Source organism: Falco biarmicus, chromosome 4 (assembly GCF_023638135.1).
Source record: "Falco biarmicus isolate bFalBia1 chromosome 4, bFalBia1.pri, whole genome shotgun sequence".
Lineage (NCBI taxonomy): Eukaryota > Metazoa > Chordata > Aves > Falconiformes > Falconidae > Falco > Falco biarmicus.
Genome location: NC_079291.1, coordinates 18,174,306 through 18,194,442, shown reverse-complemented (window position 1 = coordinate 18,194,442; position 20,137 = coordinate 18,174,306). Strand labels below are relative to the sequence as shown.

Genomic DNA, 20,137 nt, shown 5'->3' with positions numbered 1-20,137 from the left:
CCAGGTTTTTACCCAGCAAAGAGTTTGCCCATCCAAGCCACAAGTAGCCCATTTCTCCAGAACTGTGGGAAACAGCGTCAAAGGCTTCACTAAAGTCCAGGTAGACATCCACAGCCTCTCCCTCATCCACTAAGTCAGGCAACCTTGTTATAGGAGGAGATCAGGTTAGCCAAGGAGGATCTGCCTTTCCTAACCCCATGCTGGCTGATTACCTGGTTGTCCTGCACATGCCGTGTGATGGCACTCAAGATTATCTGCTCCATAACCTTCCCTGGCACCGAGGTCAGGCTGACCTGTAGTTCCCTGGATCCTCCTCCCTGCCCTTCTTGTAGGTGGGCATCACGTTGGCTAACTTCCAGTCAACCAGGACCGCCCCCGTTAGCCAGGACTGCTGACAAATGATTGAAAGTGGCTCGGTGAGCACTCCTGCCAGCTCCCTCAGTGCCCTTGGGTGGCTCCTATCTGTTCCTGAGAGACTTGTGTGTGTCTAAGCGCTGTAGCAGGTCACTGACCATTTCCCCTTGGATTATGGGGGTTTCATTCTGCTCCACATCCCTGTCTCCCTGCTCAGGGGGCTGAGTACCTGGAGAACAATTGGTCTTACTATTAAAGACGGCAGCAAAGAAGGCATTAAGTACCTCAGCCTTTGTCACTATGTTTCCCCCCTACCTCCCATCTAATAAAGAATGGAGGTTGTCCTTAGCCCTCCTTTTGTTACTGATGTATTTATAGAAACATTTTTAATTGTCTTTTACAGCAGTAGCCAGATTAAGTTCTAGTTGGGCTTTGGCCCTTCTAATTTTCTCCCTGCATAACGACATGACACCCTTGTAGATCTTCTGAGTGGCCTGCCCCTTCATCCAAAGGTCATATACTCTCCTTTTTCCCCTGAGTCCCAGCCAAATCTCTCTGTTCAGCCAGGCCAGTCTTGTTCCCCACCAGCTCATCTTTCAGCACATAAGGATGGCTTGCTCTGTGTCTTTAACATTTCCTTCTAGAAGAATGTCCAGCCTTCCTGGACCCCTGGGACCTTCAGGACTGTCCCCCAAGTCACCCAAGGGACTCTGTCAACCAGGTTCCTAAACAGGCCAAAGCCTGCCCTCCAGAAGTCCAAGGTGGCAGTTCTGCTGGCCCCATCTTTACTTCTCCAAGAATCTAGGGCTCTAGCATTTCATAATCGCTGTGCCCAAGATGGCCTGCAGCCATCACATCACCCACCAGTCCTTCTCTGTTCACAAACAGCAGGACCCGCGGGGCAGCTGCCCAGGTTGGCTCCCTCACCAGCTGTGTCAGGAAGGTCTCTTCCACACCCTCTGGGAACCTGCTAGGCTGTTTCTTCTCCACTGTGTTGTATATCCAGCAGACATCTGGTAAGTTGAAGTCCCCCACAAGAACAACAGCTAGAGATTGTGAGACTTCTCCCAGCTGCTTTTAGAATATTTTCATCTGCTTCTCCATCCTATAACAGAATCCCACCATGTTGTTGGCCTTCTCACTGATTTCTATTCATAAACAATCAACCTGCTCATCATCAAGCTCCAGACAATCAAAACACTCCCTAATATAAAGGCTACCCCATCTCCTCTACTTTCTTGTCTATCCCTTCTGAAGAGTTTATAGTCATCTATTGCAGCATGCTAACTTCTTCTAAAGCAGTTGAAGGGAAAAAAAAAAAAAAAGGCACTAGTTGCTTGTAAAAAAATAGCCAGAAGACCACCAAGCAAGCAAAATGTCTGATTATAAGATGTACTACAACAGATGCACTCACCCACTTGCAGTATACCACCATACAAAAATACTCACAATAAATCCAAGTTTTTTATAGTCTCGAGTATACATAGATTTGCGTTTCTCAATACTGCCACTACTGTTGTTAGGTTCACATTCTGCATCAAATGCAATTCTTCGGAGTTCAAATATGATATCCCGCTGAGCCTATGTTAAAACAAGGTTTAAAAAATTGGTTAAAATAGCTTACCTATCATTTTAATAACCAATACCACAAAAACTGTTTCCAAACACTGTATTCCCCCCACTGCCCAATCTTTCTTCATCTAAATTTCCTACTACATACTCAGAGAGACAGTCAGCAAGAATGACTTTGTGGTTCCCATTTTCCAAAGTCATCACGTTTGTGGGGTTCACATGCAGATGCTTAAATGTTGACTTCCAGAAGCTGGACCCATATTAGCAAGGCCACTAACTACACACTTAATTTTAACCACAGGCATGAAACCAGAGAAGCCAAGAGATCACACACATTTCAAATTAAGCTGGTATTTAAGCACTTTGCTAGCTGAAATCAAAATGGCTCATCCCTCTGCATTCCTTTTGGTAACTGTCCATTTTTGCTAGCACAGGAATGGGCAAAGTAAGAATTACTGCAGTTACACATCACTAGAAATGTCCCAGGACAGTGATAACCACCCTATCATCAATACTAACAACACTGTGTTAGTCACTTTCTATGGAGATATGTGCTAGTTAGCTCAGTGTACATTCCTAAGAGTCAAATTTTTCTGCCTCAAATTTAAGAAGCAGGAAGGGTAAAATCCTACAGCATGATGTTACTTATGTTTACAACCATTTCGCTCTCCCACCTCCACTTCTCCAAATTATCAGCAAGTTTTAACACAACGGCCTCTTAAAAATGAAATCAAGTTCGTCCTTGTACAGGGCCTAAAAAAAGGCCACAAAAAAATAAAGCAAGGAAACACATCTTCTCTGTGGTTCATTGACTCTATATTTAATCTTGAATTTCTTAGGGGAGTAAATGCCTCTTTTTGCACAATGAACAATAATTAAACTGGTGTTTGGACACAGCGAGCAATAAACAAATGAACAACTGCTATATAGGTTACAAAAATGGGTTTTATTGTAACAAATTAACTTCAACTCTAGCATGTCAGATAGTTTTCATTTAAACATTCATTTTAGCTCTACAGAAGTACTTTTAGGAAGGACCATACATCTCTACTGCTTGCGAGAAGTGCACAAAAGAAACAAATGCTGGACTGCTGCTTGCAGTTTTAGCTCAGGATGACACCAAATTCAGTTCATGGAACTACATGCTAAGGAGAAAGGCCTGGCCATTTTTTTTTTATACTTTTGCATAAGGAATGCAATAGCCAGTATACCTTCTAACAACCGGAAAATATAATCAAACTTCACAAAAAGCAAGCAAGCAAGAATAAATGGCGTAAGTGTTCCTAGAAATGTCTTTTCCTCCAGACAAACTTTAGGTACAGCAATGAGAAGCTGTCCTCTTCCTGTGCTGACCATACCATGCCAGATGTTTACCTGATCTTGTGGATCCATTTTTGTCATCATTCTGTCTTCCAGAAGGTTGAAGGTAAGTACTTGCAGAACATAAAGCTGGTGTGCCATTTCATTATTGATGGTCCTCTGTGCCCTGATAACGTGCTGCAAAGAGAGATTCTGGTGAATGCCATCTTATCAGAAAATTACATCAGGCGCACTGAAGTGTTTCCATTTCTGTAAGTATGTGTTTGCTATAGCAAATCAGGACTAATGCTACTGATTTAGGCACTATGTAAGTAACTTTAAGGGACAGGATTTTACAATAACATTGCACTGAAGCCCTCTCCTTCTAGCCACTAGATAGAGCCTGTGCATATGTTGAGAAATGTCATTAAAAAAAAATAAATCAATACTGAGAAGTCACTTGGAAGAAAAAATAACTCCTTACCAAAAGCATTAGACCTCTGTATAAAGAAAAACAAAAGAAAAAAAACCCCACAAAAACAAACAGACAAAAAAACCCAACACAAAAACAACAACAAAAAAGAGTGTAGTAAGAAAATATTTCAGAGAGTAGCTGCCTGAGCAGAAAAGTATTCAGGCTGTAAACACAACCAGCTAATACAGTGATATAACAGGGCTACTGCTGCAGAAGTCAACATCACACCAGAATCCCAGCTCTAACAGACAACTCCGTTCTGTATGAGGAACACTGCTTAGAAATACTTCAGCATACAATGCCCCGTACGTGCAGAATTATCCCATTCAGAAAGCAGACACCAAACAAATGGGCAATTTAAAAATCCCTGGCGTGCCAAAAAACATCAAGTGGTTCTATATGAGAAACTAACCCAAGCCACTGAACACTGCAGCATGCATAAGGAGAAAGTCATCAAGTATGAGATGGATGCAGCAGCTGACATTGTACAATTTCAGAGAATAAAAGAACCTGTTGGCCAAAAGGCTCTGGAGCATTTTATGATAGCAAATGAACACCTAGGAATATTAATCATATGCTTATACCAAATTTCTTATGAACACAAGCAGTGTAAAAATATGCCTTCTGAAACAAATCCTTGTTTTTTATATGCATCACTGAAATTACAATAGTGAATGAATGAGGGGTTGTTTAGTTGTTTGTTTTTTACAGTGCCTAGTATCTCATAACAGAGCGAGAGCATCTTCCCTGCTTCCTTTGAAGATGTATTCTGCTCTAAAGTGAAAGGCAAAATCCCTCTGATTTTCCCTGATAGAAGGTACAAGTCTTTTACATTACATTCATTAACTTCACTTTGAGCTGTATTTCATGCTTATGTGCATATTATGACAAACTGTGTGCACCTTTGTATCAAGACAGAATGATCTGTAGAACGGAAAAACACAGAGGTGTTCAATATTGTATTTTCATTAAGAAACCAGTTTATTTGACTGAGAAAATACCCGCTCTGATCATCAGTTTTGAAACCATTCAACAACCTAAACTTTTATCTTGTATATTACAGGCTTCAAAACATACCAAAATATAAATGCAATTAAAATACATTAAGATAAAACCTACGCACACTGAAACTAGAGTCACCTTTTCTCTCTGGTAGTGAAAAATACCTTTGAAAACTATATACTTACAGTTAAGATGATGGAGCGAAGCTGCTTTTGTGCCAAAATGTTTGCCATTTCCTGATTTAGTTTAAAAAAAAAATATTAAAAATTAGAGAGAAGCAGGTATTTTTAGTGCCATACCTAGAAGAACACTGACTTTAAAGGTTTTAGTCTTAAGTTTCTGCAGTGTTACTTACAAATGAAATGAAGCAGTATATCAGCTATGCAATTGTATGCATTATTTTGGGGGCCACAAACTCAGATTACTGTGAGAACAGGGGCAATGAAAGTGATAAGTATGTCAAAAGCTGAGGACTTTGGTGATTCAAAACCAGCAACAGAAGACCTCAGAAGAGACATCTGTGGGTTAAACAGTGTTTACACACACTTGTTCAAGCACAGTCTTCCCCTCGCAAACAGCACAGAGGGAAGCATGGAATGGAAGCCAGCCAGGACTTTAACACAAGACCTCAATGACATGCTTATTTACATTAATATGTTGACTGTTTTCAAGTCAAGTTCCCTAACTTTTACTCAATAAATCAGCCCACAATTCAGTACTGTTTCATCATAGCAAATAAACCTTCCCTCCAGTATTTTGGTAGCAATGTTGACATCGGTCCACCACTTTATCTTAAATTAACTTTTCTTTCTAGCCCTGTCTGAAGTCACTATCAAGGAGAATATGTTTTTTCTGTCATTCTTAAGCAGCTGATCCCAGCTGTCCACATTGCAAACTATCCTACAAAGCACAGGAGGGAAACCTACCCAGCATGAGAGTTCTAATATTAACCATACCTACAAGTACATACCTCATTTTTAAGTTCCACGAATACAAAAATATATTGGTGTGTGTGATGTGGATATAGGCTAGCATATGCAATGCTTTACCATAATTATCATCATGTAATTATTTTTAAACTCTTGTTTTCAACATGTACTATTTCAGGATTCCTATAACATTGCACACTGCTATTTAGACACTGTTTATTTGTACACAATGGGTCATGTTTGTTATTAGTAGATCACTGATTGGAAATAGAGCTCATGTATCACAGCCTTACATAATACAGTGCACATAATCACATCAACGCTGACACTTGTTTAAGCACTGCCATTCTGTGCAGTTGGCACCATGTAAAAAATGTTTACATTCAGGAGAAATAAATTTTAAAAATTTCCTTCTGATCTTTGTGAGAGTTGAACAATAATATAGAGTACATGCTGGTTACTTTTACATAACAAGAAATCAGAAAACATAAAAACTGAGGCTATTACATAAAGCATACAAAGAACTGGATTGCTGAAATATTGCTGCAGAGACAACGTAAATAAAGCAAGTGTTAGGGTGAGAACTTGTTTGCAAAAGGAAAATAATTCTAACTGGACACAGGAGATGGTCGTGGATGTTGACTGTTTTCTTTATGCCAGATAAAGGGTGCTGCAACAGAACATGGGAATGATAAGGAAGACAGGACCAAAGACAAGAGAAGCTCAGCTTTAGCTTTTAAGCTTTTTCTGGCTGAGCAGGTTTCAACTGCACATAACAGCAAAGGAACGAATGAAGCAAGTGCTTCTTCATTTGGAAATGCACAACTGAGCTGCAGGGGGAGTGCCAGGCACAGGATAGTCATGTTACAGGGAACAGACTGGCTAGTTTCATCAAAGTGCATCCACTGCTGGAAGATGGACAGGTAAAGAATATAAGGTATTCTGCCTTCAAGGCTAAAAAATGGAATTCTTTTATTCTACTTTTTGTAGAGGATTATCAAATTGTCACTTCTTTCTTATACCTGTAATTTTAAAAGCTGTTATTGGGATATTGGTTTTTGTCACTGGACCAAAAAGTGATAGCCGCAACAAGCTCCTTTGACAAAATCAATTACTGCATCAAAATCAACTTTGTCTCTAAGACGACTATATGGCTATTAGCAGCTGATGGATGAACTGCCTCTTCAAAAATAAGCATTGTAGTAACAGATGAGAACATGATTTGACAAAATTTGCCATCTCACTTCCCATAGCAACATGTCTGCAAAAATGCAGACAATTGCCAAGAAAAGTTTTTCAAACATTCACAGCATTATTTCAATGCTCAAACTCCATGATTTTTTCTGATAAACACTTTTTTAGGTTTCTCTAGATTACTTGGTCCTTGACAGCGGCAGAGGAAGGAAAGCAACCAGGGAGTCCTCATTAAAACAGAAAAAAACTTGAACCATTTGGCTTTTTGCATTACAGAAATAGAAAAGAAAAAAAAAAAGAGAAAAGAAAAAGAAGGAATTCAGATACCAGCATCAATTTAAATCTTTTACTTAATTGCAGTGCAGTCACCCACATTATGCCAGTCCCTGTAAAATGGCAGCAGAGAGGGTGCCAAAGCTCCTGGAATCATACAGGGTTTGGTGCAGTTTCTCACTCTTAACTGTATTAGTGGTGAGCGCTGAACCTTAACTTTTGAGTACCCACTGTCAGATAATTACATGAGACCGTATCACCACAGTTCATTGTCTTAGAAGTACAGAATTCAGTAGACAGTATCAGTTATCCTTATCTTGAAGCTAACGGACACCTACCTTCTTCAATGTATGGTTTACTAATTAACCACAAGATAGACATAAAGAGAAACCTAACAGATTCTGACTACTTGTTATAGGTTATTAAAGGCTGAAGGAAATTTTCTGCAAGCATCACAGCTATTACCCTTCAAGCCAAATCAAATCATTATATTTTCAGGATCATAAACTCCATGACTAATAAATTTGTGTCACAGCAGCAGGCACTACGGGTAAAGTGAAGTCTGCATGGTTTGCTGCCAGCCTCACTTGATGGTTACACTCTTGGTGAAATATAGTTTTACTTGCTGGGAAACCCCTGTGATACTGTCATCTTCAGAAACACATGCCCACAAATCAATATTAAAGTCTTACCTACCTCTGAAATTGTATCTCAACTTCAAGTATCACCAAACCATACTTTTCACAGAAACATAAACAGTAGCGACCATTTACAAATGTAAAGAGTGAAATCTTTGCTTTTCTTACAAGGACCTATCATAGATTTATGCCAAAATTGAAAGAAAGTTTTTATTCCAATTTTTTGTTCTTTAGGTGTCTTCTTTTCTTAATAACTAAAGACCATATTGGAGGAAGAAGGACAAAGGAAAAATGGAATGGGGAAAAAAAGTGTGTGTTTGTTTTTTTTTTTAAATTTAACCATGGTTTTACTTTGCCCTGTTCACAACTTTAAAGATACTTCTGAAGCAAAATAGAAGAACTAACCATTAGTGCTTTGATGTTAGTTTAAACAATCATCAGCATTTAAAAGTGTAAACAAATCTAAGGAAAGTCCTTGTCAGATCTGATTAGCAGCTCTCAATGAATTTATTCTGGACACTAACACTATGTCACAAGAAGAATTACCAACACTGTTCCTGGTGACAGAAATGTTAAACAAATAAATGACTAAATCTGTTTTGACACAGGCTAATGACTTCATAAGCATGGATGAAACTTCTCTATTTCATAACACACCGCATTCCATCCTCATTTAACAGCAACTTGAAATATTTCCTTTTGAGACTCCTGATCTCTGGCACTAAAGTTAAAATAGTACACTATAAAAGTCATGAAATGCTTACATGGCAAGATATTTCCATTTTCAAAAGGAACGCACTTTTTATTAAAAAATCTGGGGGGAAACAGCTTACAAAAAAATAGCCTCGTTTTACAAGCTGTGCTGGCAAAGGGTTCAGTACAATAAATACTACAGCCAGCCACAGTCAATATGGTTCATGTAAGGTTACAGGGGACTACAAAGCACAAAAGAACGCTTAATCCCTACTAATATTGTTGCAAGATGGAGGTAGCTCCATCAGAAAGAATAATATACCAGCATAAAACAACAGAACAAGTTTCAGTCTGAATTAACTGCAGCAAAAGTTTGTCTCGGACAACTGCAGGTATGAATATGACAGACTTTTCCTACAGATATGTAGGTATACAAGACCCAACAACTTACCTGCCTCTTGTCATCCGGTGCTTTAAGGAAGAGTGCATTTATTACTGCAATGGTGTATGTCTGGATTTCTTGGTCTGTCCTGTTTGGAATAAAATTATAAACATGAGAGAAGAACATGAATACACACAAGCTGTAGAAACTGATTTTCCAGTTGCATTACTGAAGGTAGAAGTGGAGGGACTGTTTGCATAATGTTTACCATGTAAAAGTTAGGTAATCGGCCCAAGTTGGGCATGACCAGGTTGTTTCTATTATTAAGAGACACAGCATACAAGAAAGGTGGAATGAAGCACATCCTTGAAGTGCCATTGACTCAGAGAATCAGCTTCTGTTAGATGCCCAACAGCTCAAGGTAGGAAGAGGAATCTTCCCTAAAAGGTTCTGGAGATTAACGTGCTGGTATTAAAAGCTTTTCAGGTGAGTTGAAAATGCCCCAGCTGGGAGGCAAGCATAATCATACACTATACAAAATTCATTACCCTATGCTACAAGAGCCAGTTTCCACCCATTTAACCACCACACATTATTGTTTAAGAAAACACCTCTCCCTTTTCAAATCTACCTTCAGCAAAAGTTGACCAATTTCTGCCTTACACACTTCCCAGAGGCTGGCAAGCAGAACAACCCCATCTGTATGCTAACAGCATTTAGCATTTTATTACAACAGGGTGTTCTTTTCATCCCCCACTTCCAACTACACAGGTAGTGTAGCAGGGGAGGGAATATCAATGATCAAGCAACTCCTTAAAGCTGGTTACCAGTCATCCAGCCATTTATAGTGGATGCAGCAGCCATACAGGTGGTTGTCAGCCTTTATACAATTTCTTTTTTCTAAACGCTGTGCTCATTTGGGGGAAAAAAAAAACCCATCCACCGTATCAGGTGGCAGCTGAAGACACTCACCCCTGCAGATGTGGGATTAGCTGTCCAATTGTGATCTCCTGTGCCACCTTCTGGTACAGGTCATGGCTATTGAGCACCATTGATTCCAGGATTGCTAGCGACCGTTGCAAGATAGAGATGTCTGAAGCAAATTTGTTCACATAGCTTGCTATCTACAAATTCAAACAGTAAGAGAATTTACATCTTGTCATGAAAGTGGGGAAAGGGAAGAAAGAAAACTGTGAACACGGCTCAGAAGAGCCATCAACCAGGCACTGCAGATACCTTCAAAGGACACTGGCACAGATTCTTCAGCTGGTGCAAATCACCAGAGATTTATGTCAATATTCATACCACTGAAATATATGCTTCAACATTATGCTATGAACATGATAAATCAGCATTAAAGAACTAGAATGGTTATACTTATTGTGAGGAAAACTTTGGGAAGGAGAAGGAGAATACTTCTCATTCCCTCCAGTAGAAATCTGTGTAGCCAGCTTTCTCTAAATAAATATCTAGGCTCAAGGCAAATGTTTCAAAAAAGAAATTTACATCTAGCTCTCTGGCAAAACACACTCTAGCAAAACATGCTTTTTTTTCCCTGCCCTGCTGTTACCAAAACCACTGAAAGCTCTCTCCAGGTTACAAACTAAAACTCTGTTGATGACTGTTTATCAGCACAACTGGTTCCATAACTCTGCCTAGAGTCCAGTTTATGCCTTAATAACTTTCACTTTTACCGCAAGCTGCCACAAACAAATGGCACGTTAATTAAAGCCAGGTCTGACCTCTGTTTTTTTGCAGTGTGGCAATGACATGCTGTGCACTCATCTGCAGGGCCAACACAGCTGTGCAGTAAGATGTGGCAATGTGTGTTCTTTCTTATGCCTCCCAGTCCACTGACACAGCTTCCCAGGAAGAAGCTTGCCTTCTGCTGACGCAGGAAGCAAGAACTGCCTGGGTTTTCCTTGAATGCACCAATACCAGCACAGTCAAGCTGAAAGGTACCCAAGAAAGCACAGACAAACAGAAGAAACGTCGTGTGACTACAGTTATTAGCTCTTTACAGCCAAGTAACAGACTACAGCAGCCCTGTCTCAAGTTTGTTGCATTCCTTCCAGGAAACTTAAAGTCCAGGTGCTTCTTCAGCACTCTTACTTCAAGCCACTAATGGGATTGATTATATTGTTTCTGATTCTGGATGTTTGCTTAGACCTTGGCGTCATTTTCATTTTGTAGGAAGAAAGGCATGCCTATGCTTAGAAAAGCTGCCTAGCTGCCTGTAAAATTCACAGTCAAATACCGACATGTGGACAACTACATTATTTTGTACTTGCAGCATTCTGAGTAGTACTGAAAGAGCAAAATACCTTTTCTGCAACTTTGGTTGGAGACAAGGGAAAAGGGACAGATTTTTCTTCTTCTGATCTATTGCAGCCCTACTGTTTGCTCTGCAACTTAGTTTGCATTACCACAACAAGAACATGCTATGCAGAATATAACTCGGTTCAGGGAATACATATTGTCTTTACAGGAAATGGAGAACCAACGCATGCATGCATAGAGAATAAGAGGAGAGAAGCAAGAATTAGCCCTTCTCTACTCTCGACTTTCAGTATCTGCTACCTGCAAGTCCTGAGCCCAAGTAATATTTACATTAGTATATGATGCACATTGTGCTGTTACGAATCATAGAATCATGAACAGTTTGGGTTGGAAGGGATCTTAAAGATCATCTGGTTCCACCACCCGCCTGTCATGTGCAGGGACACTTCCACTACATCAGGTTGCTCCAAGCCCCATCCAGCCTGACCTTGAACACTGCCAGGGATGGGGCATCCACAGCTGCTCTGGGCAGCCTGTGCCAGTGCCTCACCGCCCTCACAGTAAAGAACTTCTTCCTAATACCTAATCTGAATCTACCCTCTTGCAGTTTAAAGCCATTGCCCCTTGCCCTATCACTACATGCCCTTGTAAAAAGTCCCTCTCCAGCTTTCCTGTAGGCCCCCTTTAGGTACCAGAAGCTGCTATAAGGTCTCCCCGGAACTTTGTCTTCTCCAGGCTGAATAACCCCAACTCTCATCCTGTCTTCACAGGAGAGGTGCTCCAGCCCCCTGATCATTTCTGTGGCCCTCCTCTGGACTTGGTCCAACAGGTCCTTCTTATGTTGGGGCCCCAGACCTGAAAGCAGTACTCCAGGTTGGCTCTCATGAGGGCAAAGTAGAGAGAAAGAATCACCTCCCTCGACCTACAAGCTGTATCTCAGAAGCACTGTACTACCCTACCTCTCTTAATAGTAATCCAGTTGTGGTTTTGGTGCATTGCAGCCAGAGCTGCCAGATGTCCAGAAGGCCCACAATATAGGCAGTGTATGCACAGAGCAACTCTGCACTGCTCAGACAATAAACCAATTGCACTTTGGAAGCCTCAGTCATCAGGCATCCACGGATCAACTGTGCAGCAGGAATACAGTATGTCCAGACTGTGTCCCAACTTGTCAGACTGCTGCCACCATTCTTTTTAGAAGCCCTGACATGTATGAATTATTCTTGGTGCAGCAGCTCCTTCACATGGTATTTCAAGTGGCAGTGTAAATGCTTCACTGGGATATAACATATTCATATCAGTAGCCTGCAGAAATGCAACAGTATAGATAACAAACCTCAGCCTAGGAAACGCTGCCTTACACGTATTTCTTCTTCTGACCCTGGACCGTAAAGTCTTTTAATCATAAACACAAACCCAAGGTATGAGGCTGGCTTGTGTGCTTAAAAGCCTGTAACATATCACACTGAACATACATGTAAAACACCTCCCAGGTAACTTGCACGTCAAGCTATGTATATTTATAATCACCTTGCTGAAGCATGAAGTCTGGCAGGAAATAATAGGCTTGTCTACCCTGATAAAGGAGGCACGCCAGTTCCAGAGTGAGCAAAATTAGATTAAAAAGAAATTCTATTACCATACTTTAAATTCTGGATGTGGAAAAAACCCCATACCCTTCTTGAAAAGAGACAAGAATCAATAGGAGTTCAAATTTGTGTTATGTGCTGTTCCCTGCTTACTGAGCATCACACACAGGGAGGGCTTTCAACATCCAAAAATAGTCCTGCACTCGTTTATCAAAAATTCTGATGATAAAAATAATGCAAGCTCACAGAAATACCACCTCTCCTCCCGAAATAAGCAACTTCATTGCTTTGCGCTTTTACATGAAAGCCATGGGTGTGTCTCATTAAGGATAAAACTATTTCTTCAGCAAAATACCTCAATATCTGCGTAGCCCTATCAGGTCATATATAGACACATACAAAAGAAGTGGCTGGGTGTTTAACTTCCTATCTCATTTCAAGGGAAATTAGATATCAGAATGCTTTTACACATTCAGCCCCAGTGCTCTGCTGAAAGAGCAACTAAACATGTAAAATGAGGGTAGATGAGCATCCTATAGCAAACTAAACTACATCATCAGACTTCTTTTCCTGTTTCAGGACCACTTAAAGAACAGGAAAGAATCCAAAAATTAAACCCCAAAAAATTAAAAACAAAACAAAAACAACCCAAAGAACCCCAAACAAAATAAACCATGCCACCAACAAAACACATGCAGGGAAAGAACAGTGAAGGAAACAGATCTGATTTTCTGAGCTGTGGTATGCTCATTAGTTATTTGCCTGGACCACTCTGATGTCAGAAATGTACAGAAAAATCTAGCAGTTTTGTTCTCCTTTAAGTCCTAATGCACAGTAAATTTTTAAACTGTGCATCTCATTTTCAAGCCAGGAACTAGAGTTGTGCTTGACTACAGAAAAACCAACTGACAGTTGAGAGACACAGACATACTTTCCTTACTGCCAACCCCTTTTTCTGCACAGTACATTTTAGAAGGCACAGTAAACAGTTCAGGGAGGTTGATTCTGCATCACATGGCTATGAAACAGCTATTATATAAATAATTCTAAGAGATATCTCAGACCTATCTCAACCATACTACAAACTTCACTTCTCCTCTTGTGGGAACTATAGATGAGAGTACCACATTTGCATAGTGTATTTTGATATCCAGTTACCATGACATTTTCTAAGAACTGGGCATCCAAATCCTTTAGGCAACTATGGAAGCTGGAAATAAACTATATTGTCATAAGCAAGAAAAAGGTCTTGAGAGAATCCTACATATCATAAGGAAGTTTTTTCCAATTATGCTGTTTTCCCTTAAGATAAGGAGCAAAGCTCTACTTGAAAGTGTCAGTTCTTATTTGCAGCACTTGGAATAGCAGACTTCGTATACCTAAAGGATGGTAGGGAAACTGCATCCAACGCCAAGCAGTTAGTCATTAGAAGAAGTTAAGAGGTCTCCTTTGAGCTCTCCTCCAACCTCTAAACTTTAAGTTAGAAAACTATTCAAGAAAAAAGTTCAGATTAGCTCCTCCTCATTTCAGATTGGCTTCACGGCTTAACATGAAAGACAACTTCAAAGGGCAGAAGCACTTGATTGCAAAGTCCCCCTCAGCTAGCAGAAACTTATCGGCTCCCTTATCCATCCTGTCAACCACTTGAGCAAGCCCATCAGCAACGTCAAGTGGCCTGTCAAAAGCCAAGGTCACAGAAGCAAGTGGGAATAAAGCTGTAGAGTGCCATCAGAGAGCCATAGTCCAAAAGTGCTCCTTCAGGTCAGCCCCTGGCCCACAGAGCCCCAGTGAGGGCTCTGTTGTGCTGGCTCCCAACTGCATGGCAGGTCAGGACACATCTGTGCCTACTTCATCTACATCTGTCATTCTTTGTCCTTCTGTTTCTCTTTATAATCAGCCTATTCTTTTCCTTGGTCCCTTTCTTGTCCACCAGTTTCACTTTTGGTTTTTACTGGCCAATTTTGGTTTTCATAGGTACTTGTGAGAATGCTTTTGTTTGTGTCCTTTGTTTTTTAAATTGGGTCCCTGTCCAGGGAAACCTATGGAAGTGCCAGACAGAAGAGATAGATGAGCCATTAACAGGGGTGCAGACAGCACTTTCTTCTGTAGTTACTATACAACCCACAGGGCAAAAGATGCTGACAAAGTTAGGCGAAGACTACCCTTTCGAGTCACTGACAAAGCAGATTGATTTAAACTCATTTTAGCAAGTTTCTTCATACACTTCTTACCAGGCTCCCCTAGAAAATAAGGCATGCTGGGCTTGACCTTGTATCATGAAGTTAGTTAAAAACCAGTTGCACTATTTTCTTTGCCATGAAAAGATAACAATAATCATCATTATAATCTTTTTGGACTGCAAGATTGGCCAAATCAAAAAAGAGTCCAAAAACCTGATTATTACTAATTTTTCTTACAAATAGCATCTGTCATTTTTAATGACCAAAACTGAGTGTTGATATCTAATGCTCTTTTCGTAATTTATTCTTTTTCACTTTTGGCAACAGAAGTACATTTGTACTTTCCCTTAGTGGTAGAAATTTTCTAACCAAAGTTAAGTTAAAAGTCTTCACTCTGACACATTCTGCTAAAAAGAAGATATCTTTGCCACAGGTTATGTTCTTTCCATTAATACCTCTGCTACTATTTTTGTGAAGTAACTCAGATATCTTTTCAAACTGTACAAACGCACTTTAACTTAAGTTCTGAGTTCAATCTGGGTTGAAAATTCCTTGTAAAGAAGGGGGGTGTGGGGGGTGTCCACAGTGAATGAAAAGGGTTAAATCAGTAACAAAACTTTTTCTGAAGCCTATTAAATCTCTGTACTTAAAAAGTACTCCTGCGTTTCTGCTGCTTTTGTGCATCTCCTACATGTAAGAAAATTAAAAAATATTGCAAATCATGGAAAGATCTCTTTCAAAACCACAGACCTCAGCTGCAAGATTGGGAGGGGTGGCAGAGTTCAACTTGATAAACTTAGCAGATAACAGCTTAATTTTCATTTGTAAAGTAATTCATTTCTCTTCCTCCCATACCCCCAGAGGAAACATTTCAGCGCTGTTTTTATTTTAATTTAAGTCAAAATACTAATTTTTGCTTTAACTGCATGGTATCTGCACAGGGAGGTCACACCGTAATTGAGCAAGCAATTTCTTGTGCAATGAGCCTAATACAGTGTTGATCCCACTTCATTCCTATTGATTTCCGTAGAAGCTGGGCCAGATCCTGCAACTACAAATATTTATAGTTTGAAATAGCACTTCAATCCCATTGTCAGGTAACTTTTTGACCATAATGTACCAGGAAGGGGCGGGGGAAGGAACGGAACCAAACCCAAGCCCATGACTCACCTCAAAATTTTAAACTGATATAGAACAGATAGCATTGATTACGAATTTACCTTTTTAATGAATGCCACAGAGAATGTATCCCACGATACAATCCCATGATCCATCAGCTCAACAAATGCAGTCAGTGTAAAGGACAACATATCTCCAAAGCTGCAAGAGACAGGAGTCATGACAACATTTACCAGTAATGCAGCAGGGCAATGACCAAGGGAACAAAGCAGCAGGAAGCTTTTAGAAAGGCAGGAAAATTAAGCCAGTTATGGATTAAGAGGTAGCAGAAGAGCAAGAGAGGCCGTGCAACAGACAGTCTCTAAAACATTTTAGCATGGACATCAGGAACAGTCACCTGGAATAAACCAATTTTGTAAGAGAAGTAGTCACCCCCAAGAGCACACCACATGCAATGCTCAAGGAAATCAGATAGCCCAAATTAAGCTTCGCTTATTTAGATCTAGCAGAAGAAAAGACGACCTTTTTTCTTAGCAACTTATGGAAGTGCTCCTAATTGAAGGTCATACAGAAGTGCCACGTTTTGGTACCTCTGCACTAAGCAGATTGGCAGAAAGTCAGTGGATTGTTTGTTCCTTCTCTTACAAGGAAGCAAATATATTTTTAAAATGCACCAGAAGAGATTATATATTGAGCAGGAATTTCTTGATAGTTAATGCCTCAGTTCCTTTCTTTGAACCTGAAGATGCATCTCCTCTTGTTTACCTATGGGCAACCATGTCAAGCAAATTGGAGAATTCCCGTAGTTTATCCAAGCATGCAGCTCAAATTATTTAGGGTTTGCAGGCCACTACACTGCATTTTATACCTGTAAATTTACACCTGTAAATTTGAGATTCAATGCATCTTTGTACGAACTCGGCTAAATTCAAAACGTGTTTAAACTCAACATAAATAAAATTTTCTAACCTGACTAGTTGCACAGGAATTTTCCGTGTTAAAAAACACCTTTTAAAGATTAGCTTCATTTCTATATATAGTCAGGGCACTGAACAGTCAGCAGCCATAACGATTTCAATGAAGCCGTTCAATGAAGTAACTGCTCAATACAAGCAGCAGTGCACAGAGCCCAAAATGAAGCTGCGTAATTACCTTTCAGGGCATGCCAAACCGCCTGCAAGGTACTCGGCCACTAAGCCATTAACAAGTATAAGCATACAATCAATCTAAACAGCATGAATAGTCCCAGTGATTTTAATGCAACAGCTTACCTAATAAAAAGATAAAAGTAAAAAACCTCTGTCAGATTGGAACTGTAATGCTCAGTATGTTGAAAACCTGAGTCTAATACTATACCCATAGTTAAGCAATGTAATCAGTAACCCTTACTCTGTGATCTGCTCTCCTACTAACCTGCACCAGCCCAACACAAGGAAGTGAACATCCACTCAGCTGGAAGACAGTTACAGCAGTACAGAGAGGCAGAAAATTGTTTTCAATGTAGCAATTCCAAGAGCCAGTTTATTGGAGTTGATACAATCTGCCAATTAGGGATTTCTGATGGTGAGATGCAGCCCTTAGTGGCCCCTTCATTTAAGAAAGGAGCTCTTGTTCATCAAAACTCCACAGATGCCCTCTATTAAAAATAAATTTGCCATTCTTGACATTTTAGTAGTAAAACCAAACAAAAACCCCAAAACACACCTTTCTCTTCCACAGTAAGGAAGGGTATCCACAGTGGCTTTGATTATTTATGACAAAATGAAAAAATTACATTAAAGAGCAAACAAGAAAAGTACAGTGTCTTTAAAAGAATGGACCATAATTCTGCAAGAAATATTTTGTTCAGGGAATACATGAGCTGGAAGCTTTGCATTTTGTTTGGGGGGTAGGGGCATTGCTTTTGTTTACTTGTATTTTAATACTGCAAATCTTTTAAGAATTAAATTAGACGTAAAATGTCATCATTAGGCATTCCAAATAACCAAGGATTTCATAACAGGACAACAATAAGACTCTGCAGGAAATTTAATCAGCTCCAGTCCTGTCATCTTCCCAATCCATTCTTTTTGCATAAAATGGTTATTTATAAAGCCACAAATAAAAGAGCACCCTAAGAAAGGCTTCCTTCAAGAAGCTTGTACCAAATTCTCATGCATCTTCATGACAGAATACTTCCACAAATATATGCAATTCTGGTATTTTAAGATGCTAGACTAAATTAGGCTCAAATTAAACAAAAACAAAACCCAAACAACAAAAAATACGATAGACCATATAGATTGAAAAATAGATTAAAATACCTCTCCCTGCATTAAACTAAGCACATAATTTCTCTCCCATATATTTTCTTATATATTGTTTAAAAATTTAGTCAATTAACCTGTATTTAGTACATACATACTCTTCTATAAACTAATTGTACATGAAAGCTAATCCCCATTAACAATGGGTATGGTTTAGAAGGATTACTTAAAACTGTATTAAACCTGTATATGGACATTCACCTTTAGAACAGCAGTGGCTGCAATGTAAAGGAATTAAATTAACCTGAATTCAACAGTCTCATTTACTCTTCTCACCAAAGCTACTGATTAATCCTGCCAATTAATCCAGCCTCCTCCACAGCTTTGGAGGGGAAACTAGGTTAATGAAGCTGAAAATACTGGTATTAATGTATAAACCTGGTTTTAGTAGATGTGACAATGATACAACCGTTTGTGATCAAGAAAGCAAAAATATTTTTGCACTTAAAATGATCAGACACCTCACCAGGTGTCACTCCAGTGACACTGCTTCCAATATTTAATGAGTGAAGAGGTACAACACTGGGACTAATCAAGCAGCAAGAAATACTCCAACTCTATATATTATGCAGCACCACACAGATGTAGTATGTATTTTAAAAATACACATATGTACCTACACACACGTGTCTAAGTGGCATCGCAAAAGTCAAGAGCCAGGCTTAAAGGATAAGCATTTGGAACAGCACAGCTAGAGATGAAAGCAATCTCCAGGGTAACTACAGCAAGATAAGGATTAAAGTATCTGGAGGGGGAAGGGAGTGTTGTTGATTCATAGTTATGTGTTTAAACACAAGCAGATAGGTAGAAATAGGCTTCCGAGCAATTCACTTCAAGACACATGCACAGACACACTCATACTATTAAGACTGGCAGATAGAATAGACACTAGAAATTTCAAGGGAATCAAAGCTTGTTCATAAAAGTAGTAATCTGAGAAAATAGATGGTAGGAGCTGTTTAACTCAAAATCTCAGTGACTGTTTTAGTCATACAAAAGGTCTGAAATATAATGGGGCCTCTTTGCCTCTTTCTTCATAAAATCTTTTTACACTAATCCACAGCATCAGGCACAACAGTTCTGTAAATATCTAACCCTTGCTGCTCTGGCAAAATGACCTCATAGTTTGAAGGTGCTTTTTAATGTGTGTCATTGCAGCAAAAAGGGAAAAATGATCAGAAAGATGCACTGTGTAATTGCAATTTCATCTCTCGCTAACACTGACATTTTAATGATCTATGCTCTTAGGCAAGCTACTTGTAAAATCCCTCCTGAACACTGTTCAGGGCGCTGGCTCTTAGGCAGGGGCACCTTACACTGGGACAGCTGATGAAGTTTCCCCACTCTCTGCTGACTCCCCTTTACTAACCACCGTTGTAAGGATGGGTGAGCTGGTTTGCTCTTGGCAAAAGCCTCTTAAGCAGCAGAAAGTTGTGATCTGCAATGCCATCAGGTGTCCCAGCGTGAGCCGTTCCAGTGTGGATGGATGACCATGCTCTGATCCACAGTGCCTCAACCTCTCTGACAAACCTGACTGAAAAGTAAGTCAACGTTCACATTTCACATCTCTAGGGTAATATCAGGTCAAAGCCTGTTAATTTACATTCCTAAAATTTTCCTGCATGATTACTTTAAGAAATGATGAAAAAAACCCAAGCTTCCACATATTTTGGTATCATATTTTTCTTTCCTAAAAATAAAAATTACAGGAATGTGCATGTGACCCTGACTACCACACCTGTCTCTCACCTGCCTTCCTAGTTATCACTTCTACATGCTAAACCATCTTTTTATTATGTGTGCTAAGTAATCCTCAGATGTATATTCAGAACTGATATTTTGAAAGATGCCT

At 39.7% G+C, this 20,137-nt stretch overlaps 1 protein-coding gene across 4 annotated transcripts in view; it reads right to left on the bottom strand.

The window, feature by feature from the left end:
• Positions 1–20,137, bottom strand: part of ELMO1 (engulfment and cell motility 1) — a 311,295-nt gene that overhangs the window by 189,394 nt on the left and 101,764 nt on the right. For all 4 annotated transcript variants that reach the window (XM_056334326.1, XM_056334329.1, XM_056334325.1 and 1 more), the window contains 6 exons: positions 16,081–16,180; positions 9,784–9,935; positions 8,881–8,959; positions 4,888–4,938; positions 3,301–3,423; positions 1,804–1,935 (listed from right to left, as the gene is read on the bottom strand). In XM_056334326.1, coding sequence (XP_056190301.1) covers positions 1,804–1,935; positions 3,301–3,423; positions 4,888–4,938; positions 8,881–8,959; positions 9,784–9,935; positions 16,081–16,180 — 637 coding nt within the window. The remainder of the gene's footprint in view (positions 1–1,803; positions 1,936–3,300; positions 3,424–4,887; positions 4,939–8,880; positions 8,960–9,783; positions 9,936–16,080; positions 16,181–20,137) is intronic.